Source organism: Stegastes partitus, unplaced genomic scaffold, assembly GCF_000690725.1.
Source record: "Stegastes partitus isolate 25-593 unplaced genomic scaffold, Stegastes_partitus-1.0.2 Scaffold869, whole genome shotgun sequence".
Classification (NCBI taxonomy): domain Eukaryota; kingdom Metazoa; phylum Chordata; class Actinopteri; family Pomacentridae; genus Stegastes; species Stegastes partitus.
In genome coordinates, this window is record NW_007578600.1 from 125,896 (window position 1) to 137,448 (window position 11,553).

Below are 11,553 nucleotides of genomic sequence, written 5' to 3' on the forward strand. Positions count from 1 at the left end.
CAGCCACTCATCCTGCACATGACTCGAGATATTTAGGCTGTCTTACATGCACACTGAGTCATGCAAGGTCGTAACTTTGGTGAATGTCACCAAAGAACTCACTTGTCTCTGGGTGATTCAGCCCCTGCTTATCAGACTTTGACGTTTCTGATGAGGTGGATGGTAAAGTTTCCTTCCGATGACTCTTTCGTGTCGACACCTGTTTGGGTGTCAGAGCTGCAAAGTGGAACAGTGCATCACCACCCCTGTGTCAGCTGAGACTTCCTGCAACTCCTCTGCAGTCATATGGCGGGTTTGCGTTGCCTTTCTGCTCAGCAATCTGGGAGCACTTTGATGTCTCAATATAGCCTTTCTCTGACTTGTAGGCATCCGTTAGCTTCAATTGCAAATCCTGAGATGTAAAGAAAAGATGGGCCGAAAGGTGAAGCAATCCAGATGTGGCCCAAACCTGCATTCTTTCTAACAGCCAGCAGGGGGCAACTCTTGGTTTTCCGATTATATGGATGTCTATGAGAAAATGAATATTTTGCATTTGTTTTGTAACCTCAGTAAACATTTTCCCAATGAGTTTATGGTCTCAAATGCTAATTTCAAGGCTCCTTCAATACAGCATGATGTTTATTTTGTAAATTATGGCCTCATTTACAGTAAAAATAGACAATACAGCAGGGTATGTTTAAGAGGAGTACTTAGGTTGTGCAATGAGATCCACTACTTGCTTGTTACGCCTTGTTTCAAAAAAACCAACATGGTAACAACCACTTTCCAAACTCAGAGATTTAAAATAGTAGTCCACAAACCCATAGATCACATTACAGTGGCTGTGACCATTCCTATTCACTTCTTTTCACTTGAGAAATGAACAAATTATATATTTATCCAGAGGGCCAAAAACTTTTACATGAAAGTTTATGTAATAGTTTCAGCTGTACTTGAGTATAATGACTCATTGAAACTAAAAATACGTACAATTTACGTTAGTGAGTGAATTGGGTTGGATTCACAAGATCTATATATATATTTTTAAAAATCGACATTTACTTCAAACAAAAAATGAGTCGAATCTGCGGTTTTAAAAAACGTCAGGAAAAAAGTCTACTGACGTAAACCGTCTCTCCGTGGTGTTTGGGGGATGTCGTTTCCCCACCTTCAAAATTCTTCTGAAGCAAACGTCTTCCGGTTTCGGAAAAGACTCCGTTTCCCAGGAGCCACCGCGGGTAGCACGTCGACCGACGGACGCATTAGCTCACGCGGACTGTCTCTGGGAGTGCTGAGTCGAATATCCTCTGAGCGTCTGGACCGAGAGAGACCGGCTGCCGTGTTTCACCTGGGTCGGCGAGAAAACATCACACTTCGAGTTGGGACGCTCTCGATCGCTCCAAGTGGCGACTTTAACGTCAGGTTTTGGTCGGAAACCTGCGTGGACCAAGAACTGCGTAGCTCAGATTTGACACTAGTGAAAATCCAAGAGCCACGATGGACCCGAGAGATACTGCCCCTGATTCCTGGGAACAAGAGGACGATGTGGAGGCCACAATCGACGGACAACTTGAGCCGGCATTCACAACCCTCAACGTGAACGCTAAACCGTTTGTGCCCAACGTAAACGCCGCTGAGTTTGTTCCGTCTTTTGCCATGAAAGCGCCCTCGGAAAATCTCGATTCCGCTGGTGAGTTCACTGTCACGTTGGGGAAGCTACGCTAGCTAGCAGCCCACAGTAGCCTGGGCTGGGTGGCTGCTAGCTCACTAGCCGCTGCACTGACACGCGTTCCTTGAAGCGCGACAAACTAGCTAGCCGCCGTGCTGTTTTTTGGGGCTGTTAGTGATTTTGTCGGCGTGCCTCTGTATGCGACACGTCTGTCTTTTTCATGCTGCTTTGACATTCGACAACACACCGCTTTTACGACTTGTTGAGCGCTGTCGAAAATGTCTGAAAAGTCCTCAACTCAACCGGCATTAGCTTGTTCCCGGTGGTAGCTAGCTAGCATGTCCGTTAGCTGGTGTGGTTTCACAGTTGAGCGCCGGTGTCTCTCGGTGCTTGACTTAAGTGATGCGGTATAACGAAGTAATTGCTCACTCTTTAAAAAAAAAAAAAGTAAATTGAGCCAAGGTAGAGGTTCTGGCACACATTCCCTGTTGTCATTGTGTAACAGTTCAACTTCACATGACCGCGGAAGCTAAAGTCGCCAGTGGAAAGAAATGAGTGGAAACGTGAGTGTTTGCTGTGACACGGATGGTTTCGACGCTCAGCGGGTCAGCAAGTTGTGTCACCGGGAAACCATGTTTATTTTACATTAGCACGTCTTTCTATCTGCGAGAACTTGAGCTGCTTGACTTATACTGTGCCAGTGGTTTCAAGTCCTTCCACTGGACAATAATACCAAATGAGTAGGGAGATGCTTGACATGAGAAACTATTGAGAACTCCAAGACAAGGAACAGCTTCTGGCCTTGGCTTGAGAAAGGCCTCTGAAGGCAACACTGGAAGCTGCTTATGGCACACAAAGTGAAATATCTGTCCAGTTCAGTACTGTTCTTTGACCAGGAGTTAGTGGAACAGGCTGACTCAAGTTAAATTAACTTCAGCACCACCTTGATCGCTGCTTCTTTTTCAGTTGCTGTTGAAAAAATATCCACCGTGGAGGTGTCAGACACCACTGGTATGTATGAATCCAGCCCAGTCACCTCTGCCGTGTGTCACATACATTCTGCTCGCCTCATTGTTCTGATATGTGCAGACTCGCACTGAGCCCACAGGATTAACAAAGCCTGTGGTGAGTTACGGAGACCCAGTCGCAGGAGTTCAGCCCCCCGTAGTCCTCCCCAGTCTGCAGCCTTCCAGCAGTGCTGATTTTATGCATCTACATCAGCCACAAGGTGACTGTGTGTCATTATCATGTTAAACGCCCGTGACTGTGGGAGATAAGGCCACATAATGAAGAGGGACATCTTTAGTGATGGCCTGCTGTGAAACCACCATTCAGTATCAGTTGAGTTGTAAACTAGTGATATCCAAATCAGCAGTGTCCTTTCTTGCCAAGTAAGTTTACACATACAAGGAACTTTTCTTGGTGTTTTGGTGGGGATTCTTTAGCACTCTCGCAGTGAGATATCTTGCATGTAGTAGTATGCAGCTGCATTATATGTAATTAACAGTTAGAAATACTACATAACAAGCCCCACCATTCACAAAGCTGCTCTACAAACATTGTTATTGGGTCACTCTGCCTGTACAAGGAAGCTTTAAATGGCTTTAGTATTTGTTTTACACGTGTACAGTATCACATTGTTAGAGAAAAAAAAAAAAGGAAGCAGCACAATGCAGTTGGATGTCAACAGCTGATGTCCACGATAGTTGTCAGAGCCGTAAAACGTCTTGACTGTGAACACGACAGGCGGGTTTCTGCGGCAGACACCGAGTTGTTAGTTCAGAGCAAATATGGCCATTTAACTATTCAAAGTAAATACAACCTTCCTCAAATCTTTAAATCTGTACACGGTTGTTAATGCAAAGGTTTCTCAGCGGTTCTGTTAGAGATGGATAGTGTCCAGTGTTGAGAGGCGATGGCGTGCATTTGCTAGAACAGAAGAAGAATATTATACGACGTGTGTACTTGTTAGAATTTTCTGCACATTTCCTGTTTATAAACGCAGCGTGTTTCTACAGGAGAGGTGTGTATATACTACGCCATATGATTGCTGGCTGCTTGGGACATGTCTTACATCCCTTCATGGTCTGGAGTCGCTCGTTGTTGATGTAGTCGGTGGAGCTACTTGTTCTTCCAGTAAAATCAGTGTTATCCGCTCCCTCGCTGTCCCAGGACCTCGCTAGCTGTCGTACACGTCTCCGGTCCTGTACAGTCTCTTTCAAACGTGGCAGGTTGTAAAGCGCTTCGTAAACATTTTCACTTGAATCAGTAATGCTAATGTTACCGCCGTGCTCCCGGGGATAGACACCAACAAGATGTGAGTTGAAGTGAATAGTCAGCAATACATGAAGGTTCTTGTGGCTTTTAGCTAAACATTTATTTGATAGTGCAGCAGTTTAATTCAGACGCCTATACTGAGCCACCATGCTGACACTCACCTACTGTTAGCTAGCATTTTACATAATGATATATTATTCTGAAACAAACAGACTTTTGTTACAGAGTAAAGAAGAATTTACAAACAATGCAACATCTGCATTGATTACAATGGTTGACTAGAGCCTTGCCACAGTGACCAGAGCAGTTTTCCCCCCTGAATATGCACAACAGCGGTCATGATTATTAACAAGAAACCCATCAGGTCATTTAGACTTTTTATATATGTATAAATATAATAAATAGAGAACAGAACAGGTATAAGAGATCCAGTGAACAAGCACCGAAACGCTAAATTTCATGAATACTTGTCGTGGATAGTGACGTGCTGATGGTGAATACTTGGCACACACCTCTTTGAGTCAAAGGCATTCCTCTGGAAACATGCGAGCAGTGTGTAATGTTTTCCAAATATGAAGAGATTACGTTTACTAGATAAACACAAGGCAGGAGAAGGTTGCTGGCAAGTGCATCCAGATTCACTGAAGTTGTGTCCTCATGGAAAAATAGTTGACATTTGTTTATTTTCTTTTTTAACGACTTTAAATGATCTGTGAGGACCTCTAATTGACACTGGACCAGGATCTGATGTGTCAGAACACTGTCATGGTTTCACGTTTTGTCTCCTCCTTTAGTGTTCATTGCTGGTCTGTTAACATCATATCAAACGGTATCACGGTGCTGTGGTGGCTTTTCTCTGAAGCCCAATGAGTGTTTATGCTTTTTGTGGCACTGTTTTTAAAACCATCGCATGCTGTGGTTGCTGTCGCTGTACGCTACCCATGTAATGGCCGCGTGACGGTAAGGCTGGGCATTTTGGACATATTTTTAGGCTGAATCCATGGCATAGCTGCGCATTTTCTACTTAGTGGGCTCGACATTTAGTCAAAGCCACATAAACAGTGTCGCAAGCATGTTTATTAAAACAAACAGTGATCAAAATAAGTACAAAAAAATTGTTTCATATATTTATAGCAGTCAGTTTGTGTCTCAGGATCCGCTACAATTTTCAGGAAACTCCTAGAGATCGTTTTACATGCAGCTGTGGCTCAAGTGGTAGAGCGGGTTGTCCTCCAATCACAAGGTTGGCAGTTCGACCCCCCGCCCCACTACAGTCGAAGTGTCCTTGGGCAAGAACCCGAAGTTGCTCCCAATGGCCGCTCTGTCGCCACTGGTGTATGAATGTATGTGAGAAAACATGATAAAGCACTTTGGTTTAAAGCGCTCTATCAGTGCAGACCATCTACCAATAACAGTCATTTCACTGTGTCTGTAATCTGTTTCTCATCCTTCACTTTATCCTTTCATCCTTTCACTTTTTCTCTTTAAACATCCACTTTAACCACTTCCAGCACTCGTAAGTGAATGCGGAGAAAATTCCAACAGTAACCGCCCCGACCAGGTTTTAGCCGTCGATGGCTAACATGGCTTCAGTGCTTTTGGCTATTCGGTGTCCCAGTGTGTTGACGCTACAGCTCTGTCTCCGTGCGTCGTTTCCACAAGTCAGCAAACCTCATCAACCGCTGGCACCTGCGCACTTAAAATTACCTTCAAACTTGGAGATATTATTTATTGCTGATCCTCCGCCTCCATGCTGCAGGAGAACACTGGAGTGGTGCTGGGTTTGTGCGCACATGCAGATGGAGAGTGGGAGTTCTGTACTGCAACATCAAAGTGTATTGATTTAAACGCTATTGTCTCGTTTCAAAATGTATAGATACACCTTAACAAGTTCAATAACACACAACCCTGTGTGAACTTTTACTGTTTTCAAACTAACATAATCCAGACATAAGAAAAATGTAACTGACAGAGATTTTAGCTACGACCAACTGAGCAGTCAACTAGAGTGCAAATTGATTTGCAGCCATTTCTGTTTTTGCAGATATTAACCCAACCCGAATTCTAACCGAACACCTTCCTCAAAAGCTTTTCAAACCACCAGGTCCGTGCTCAGCTTTTGGTCTTGTTGTGTTGGTATACACTGATCCCCTGAGCCACAACATTAGAACCATCGCCCTTGTGCTGCCAAAACAGCTCTGACCCATCGGGCCATTGACACTGGACCTCTGGGGGTGTCCTGTGGTGTTCAGGACGTTGACACGGGTCATGTAGGTCGTGGTGTCAGAATAACACTCATGCCAGGACCAATGGTGTCCCAGCAGTACAAACGCGTAGTAATGGTGTGATCGGTGTCTTTTACTTCACCTGTCAGTGGTTTTAATGTTGTGGATGATTGATGTACATACCGCTGGTTTTGTGGCTTTCAATTACATGAGAAGGTGACAGGGCAGATGCTGTTGTTACCTTCTTTTTTTTACCTTATGCAACAAGACAATGAATGAATGAACTGTCCACTTTACAATAAATAAGCTCATCTGTGACAGACAACTTAGAAAATGTTTCCAGTAAGAGATAATTGAACATAACCAGCAAATATATTGATATGATGAGTTTTTACGCTCAAAAGAAACGCCGCTAACTGTGTTCAGTGATCAAAACGTAAACATAACAGAAGGACTAAAAGACTTGTGCTGCGTTTGTGCAGTTCCCGTGGAGAACGGCGACACAGAGATGACCACAGAGGAGCCGTGGGACCAGAAAGAGGCAGAACCAAGCGAGGAGGAGCCAGGAGGCGGGTCTTGCGGGGACCGGGGACCAGTGGTGGCTGCAGCTATGGAGGAGACGGCTTCTGAGATGATGGAGGAGGAGGAAGAAATGCCAGTGCCCAAAGTTCCACCTGTACAACCCGACGCCCCCAAGAAGGAACACATCAACGTGGTGTTCATCGGACACGTAGGTAGGTCCAAACGCCGGTTGTGTTATTTCAGTTGTGTACCAGAGTCGGTGCTGACGGCGCTTGTTGCCGGAAAATTATACAAACATTGGTCAATGATTAGAAGTACCCATTAACTAGCTGATCAATTAACTATGGGTGTATTTATAAATGCAATCTGAAATGGTTATAGCATCATTAAAAATTACATTTAAAAAAAGTAGAGAGCAAAAGTAAAGCAACTCTGTTTTTAATTCAGAGAGAAGTGATAAGAGTACCATTAAAATACCGGAGCAGTATCGGTAGAGTAGGAGTACCATTAATATTCTAGTCCTTCTAGGTCTTTATGTAATACATAATGGTCTGGCTGGACCTCAGTATGTTTCTGCTATAGGGGGAAAGTGCACTGGTTTGATCGTATATCCTTAAAATCAATGACAGATTTCTTTTGTCTTTGCACACATAGAGGTGAGTGGAATAAAAAACAGGAGGCTTTCATACATACACGCGTCAGAAGTTTACATTTGTTTTCATCTGTGAAGTGGCCAAAGCTGTAGAGGAACTTTAAATATTGATGTGTAACGTTATCCTGCTGCTTATATGTGTGATTATGTACCTTCGACTGTAGATTAGATCAGAGGCAGACAAAGAATGATCACCTTGATGACATTGGGAATGTGAAGACCAGATATAGTAAACACCAGGTTACTCAATTACAAATAAGTACTGCACAGCAAGTCTTCCACAGTAAAAAACCTGTAACATTATTGAAGTCGTCACACCAGTTTTCGAAATAATCCCGACACCTGATCTACACGCTGGAGTGACGTGTTGACTGTAGCTAACATTAGTACAGCTGCTGGAAACATCTGCTCAGCTTTACCAGATGTCTGCAGATACTGCCACGGAAACTTTATCAGTCCAGAAAGTCTGTCAGTATTTACCGCCACATCTAAAATGTATTTGTATTTGGAGCAGACACACTTCATTACTTTAGTTTTAAGGCTGTTGGAAGCATGTCGTCAGAGTCCTGCTGCTCCTGAACGTTGGCAGCTTCGGCAGCCACAGCTGCTCTCTGCTGACAGACACTCACTTCCTGGCTGCTTGAAAATCCTCGTTTAGCGTCAGCGTGAGCCTCACGTCGTTAGCTAAACTGGACAGCCACCAGACACTTTTCTGTCAACGCGATGCTGCAGAGTTCATTAACAGGACAACCGCCGTTAGCAGTTACACAACAGGAAGTGAGCTTGTCTTATGTCAGCCGTACAGGTGGTCAGTAAACACACCTGTAACTCAGCTGCACAGTTAGACGCTCCATCTAATGGTGCAGCAAGGTACTATAGCAAACCTACAGCACATCGATTTAATTAATAACTGCTATTAATCGACTGACAGTTAATCATTACCCTTCCTAGTTATCACAATGATAGCCACTGTTTGTATTCGGGCCTTGGGTCGTCTGTAACTTGTTCCTGATCATCGACTTGAATGTTAAATGTCTCCATACATGACTTAGTGTGTTTTTTTACCACATTTAGGACAGTTGATGTCAGACAAGTCGTCATGTTTTTAGGATTTTGCCCTTAACTTGTTACCAAAGTGTTCTTATGACATCCTTCGATGCATAATAGTGCACCGTGCACGTTTAATATTACAACTTTGACTGAAGTTATCAGCAAAGATTTAAAAACAGAGTTCCAACTGCTGCTGTTGCCAACTGCTATAAAATCACCAAAAAGAGGAAAAAAATAGTCTTTAGACATCTATGCAAGACAAATGGAGAGCAGTCTTCAGGAATTGTTCTCACGTTATCTGTTACTGTTCGTGTTTTATGGTTAGCCTCTTCTATTAAAACTCATGAAAGTACATTTTGGAAACACGGCTACTGTCATGGGCATAGATGAGTGAGCATAAGTTGGGAAAGTCTATGGCCTTGTCCACACGTAGCAGGGTTTTTGTAAAAGCAGATGTCCTGCCCCCTCCATCTAGACTAAAAAACTAACGTACACACCACCTTGTTTTTAGAAAAGAATTCATCCACACCTAACCGCATAACTGCGTTGTTAAGCACATTCATATTCTATGTGAGGATGTAATAACTCCGACGACCGGGACCTACGGAAATTGTCACTCCATTCCTCTTGGAGCACGACTTCCGTCTCAAAGTTCTCCCACCAGCTGGCAGTGCGTCCCGGTCTGACCCAAAACCGGCGTCGGTGTCTTTGACGGAGAACATGCCTCGGACGTGGATGGTGTGTTCTTGTACGTGGAGCGGGATCTGGGCCTGGACAAGTTTTGACACAGTTCTGAGGGCGTCCACGCTGTTTCCAAATGTAAACACAGGTCGCATATGTGATGTAAAGAACATATTTTGTCGCAGGCGGTGACGTTTCAAAACCTAAAACCCCGATTATTGACGTCCACATGCAGACGCATAAACGGAGGATTCACAGATCTTCACTTTGGTCGGAGGTTTTTGAAAGAATTGTTCTTAATGCCGTAAATCTGCGTTTTCGTGTGGATGACAGAAAACGTAGAAAAATATCTTTGTTTTGTGGGGTACCTGCTACGTGTGGACAAGGCCTGAGTGAAAGTCTGAATGACAGAATGCTGCCACTTTAACAGATTGATGAAGCCAGCAGCATGATGTATCCTATGTCTGAAAAGTGATAGACTGTTAAGTTGTTAGTATCTTACGCTGCACACATAGAACTCTATTGCATTCAGTGACTACTGGGCTGTAGTCAACCTGCTGATACTTGTCATTGACTTGTTGAGATAAAGGTAGAACTTTGGTGACACCACATTATGCATTTGACACTATTTTTACACTCAATGTTTGTTTTTTTTTCTGGCTGCCCTCCCTAAGACTTGAGAAACCGCCTTCCATGATAAAGCTTAAGTAGTGAGTTTTAAGTTTTGTTTAATCCAAACCTTTCGCTGCTTTTCCAGATGCCGGCAAGTCCACCATTGGCGGACAAATCATGTAAGTAGCAGGCTCCGTTTCCTCGTTCTCTCTCTTTGCTTTTGGTTACAATACGTGAGGTTGTCACTTCAGGCCATTGACGTGTGGTGCATTGCTCTGCATTTCCCTCCAATAGGTATCTAACAGGAATGGTAGACAAGAGGACTTTAGAAAAGTACGAGAGAGAAGCCAAGGAAAAGAACCGAGAAACCTGGTGAGTGGACACATTGTTGTCTCTGGATCTAACTGGATTGTTGTGTTTTAATCTGAATTCTGATGTGTGATTTCTGACATTATAGGCGTGTTTTTTATTATGATTTTGTTAACATGATCAGGAGCCACATGTGGCTAATATGAGCTCAGATCATAACGTAGATGTCTGTGTTGGTGTACGAACCAAACTGTAGAAACCGCAAGTGTCCAAGTCAACAATATCCCATTTGTTTCTGTTTTCAGGTATCTGTCCTGGGCTTTGGACACCAACCAGGAGGAGAGGGACAAAGGCAAGACGGTAGAGGTGGGCCGAGCGTACTTTGAGACAGACAAAAAGCACTTTACCATCCTAGATGCTCCAGGTCACAAAAGCTTCGTGCCCAACATGATCGGAGGGGCATCACAAGCAGACTTGGCTGTTCTGGTGAGTCATGCTGTTGAGGTACAAAAAACTTAACTGGCAGACATTTTTTCTACCCATTAGTCTTAAACTAAAAAGCTTCAGGAATTAAAATCGTCACACACACAGTGCCTTAAAGTAAGGCTGTTTGCAAGTTACTATTAAAATGAAACACAGGTAAATGATAGATTTGAAGGAACCTGGAAACAGTGTCTTCATTACACACCATGTCCACCCAAAAAGCAACGATGACAACTCAACTTTTACTTTATCAATCCCTGCTCTTGCGATGTTAGTTCAGTTAAAAACAAAAGATATGAGTTGAGATTGTTTTGTTTGGAACCTATTAGCTATCATACAGGGTCGGGACACACTGAGTTTTATTATTTTTTTATTTGTGTGTCTGCAAAGTTTATACAGTCATGAACAAAAGTTTCAATTGATGAGGCTTTTATGTTGAGCAGCACCTGTAGCCTACACCCCATAATGAATTCATGTGTCGTCTCTCAGGTGATCTCTGCCAGGAAAGGCGAGTTTGAAACTGGCTTTGAGAAGGGCGGACAGACGCGCGAGCACGCCATGTTGGCCAAAACGGCCGGTGTCAAGCACCTGATAGTTCTGGTGAATAAAATGGATGATCCGACAGTCAACTGGAGCCTGGAAAGGTACGTGGATGGACAGTTATGGGAGTACACATCGGGAACGATGCACAAAACTCCTGGTTTATCTCATACTGTAACACTGAACCACAGGTCATGAGCCACATTTATATAATGTCAACATCTAGTCTAAAAACAGTCAAGCAGACATGTCATGATGTTCCAGCTGGAGTGTAAATTAATGTACATGTGGTGGGAATTTGCAGCATACTGGACTCCTGTGTTCTCCCACCACACGAGGGAAACTATATCCACAGTGCTTGTGTGCTCCTACAGTATAATGTGCTCAGCCGTTCTGCAAATTCTGTTATCTTAGACATCCCATAGTTTAAAAAATCCTGGTTCCTGTAAACAAATGAGAGTACTGAAGAAATCTAATAACAAAAACCTAGACTTATTTATCTGCAGAACTCTGTTTCTGATTGCTTTTTCAGTGTGCTTAACCCTTTCAACACT

At 43.5% G+C, this 11,553-nt stretch overlaps 1 protein-coding gene across 1 annotated transcript in view; it reads left to right on the forward strand.

The window, feature by feature from the left end:
* The first annotated feature begins 1,262 nt into the window (after nucleotides 1-1,262).
* The window catches only part of gspt1l (G1 to S phase transition 1, like), a 15,805-nt gene continuing 5,514 nt past the window's right edge, over nucleotides 1,263-11,553 (forward strand). Inside the window, exons 1-6 of the mRNA XM_008293281.1 lie at nucleotides 1,263-1,669; nucleotides 6,633-6,884; nucleotides 9,813-9,846; nucleotides 9,962-10,039; nucleotides 10,282-10,462; nucleotides 10,949-11,103. Coding sequence (XP_008291503.1) covers nucleotides 1,477-1,669; nucleotides 6,633-6,884; nucleotides 9,813-9,846; nucleotides 9,962-10,039; nucleotides 10,282-10,462; nucleotides 10,949-11,103 — 893 coding nt within the window. The 5' untranslated portion in view covers nucleotides 1,263-1,476. The remainder of the gene's footprint in view (nucleotides 1,670-6,632; nucleotides 6,885-9,812; nucleotides 9,847-9,961; nucleotides 10,040-10,281; nucleotides 10,463-10,948; nucleotides 11,104-11,553) is intronic.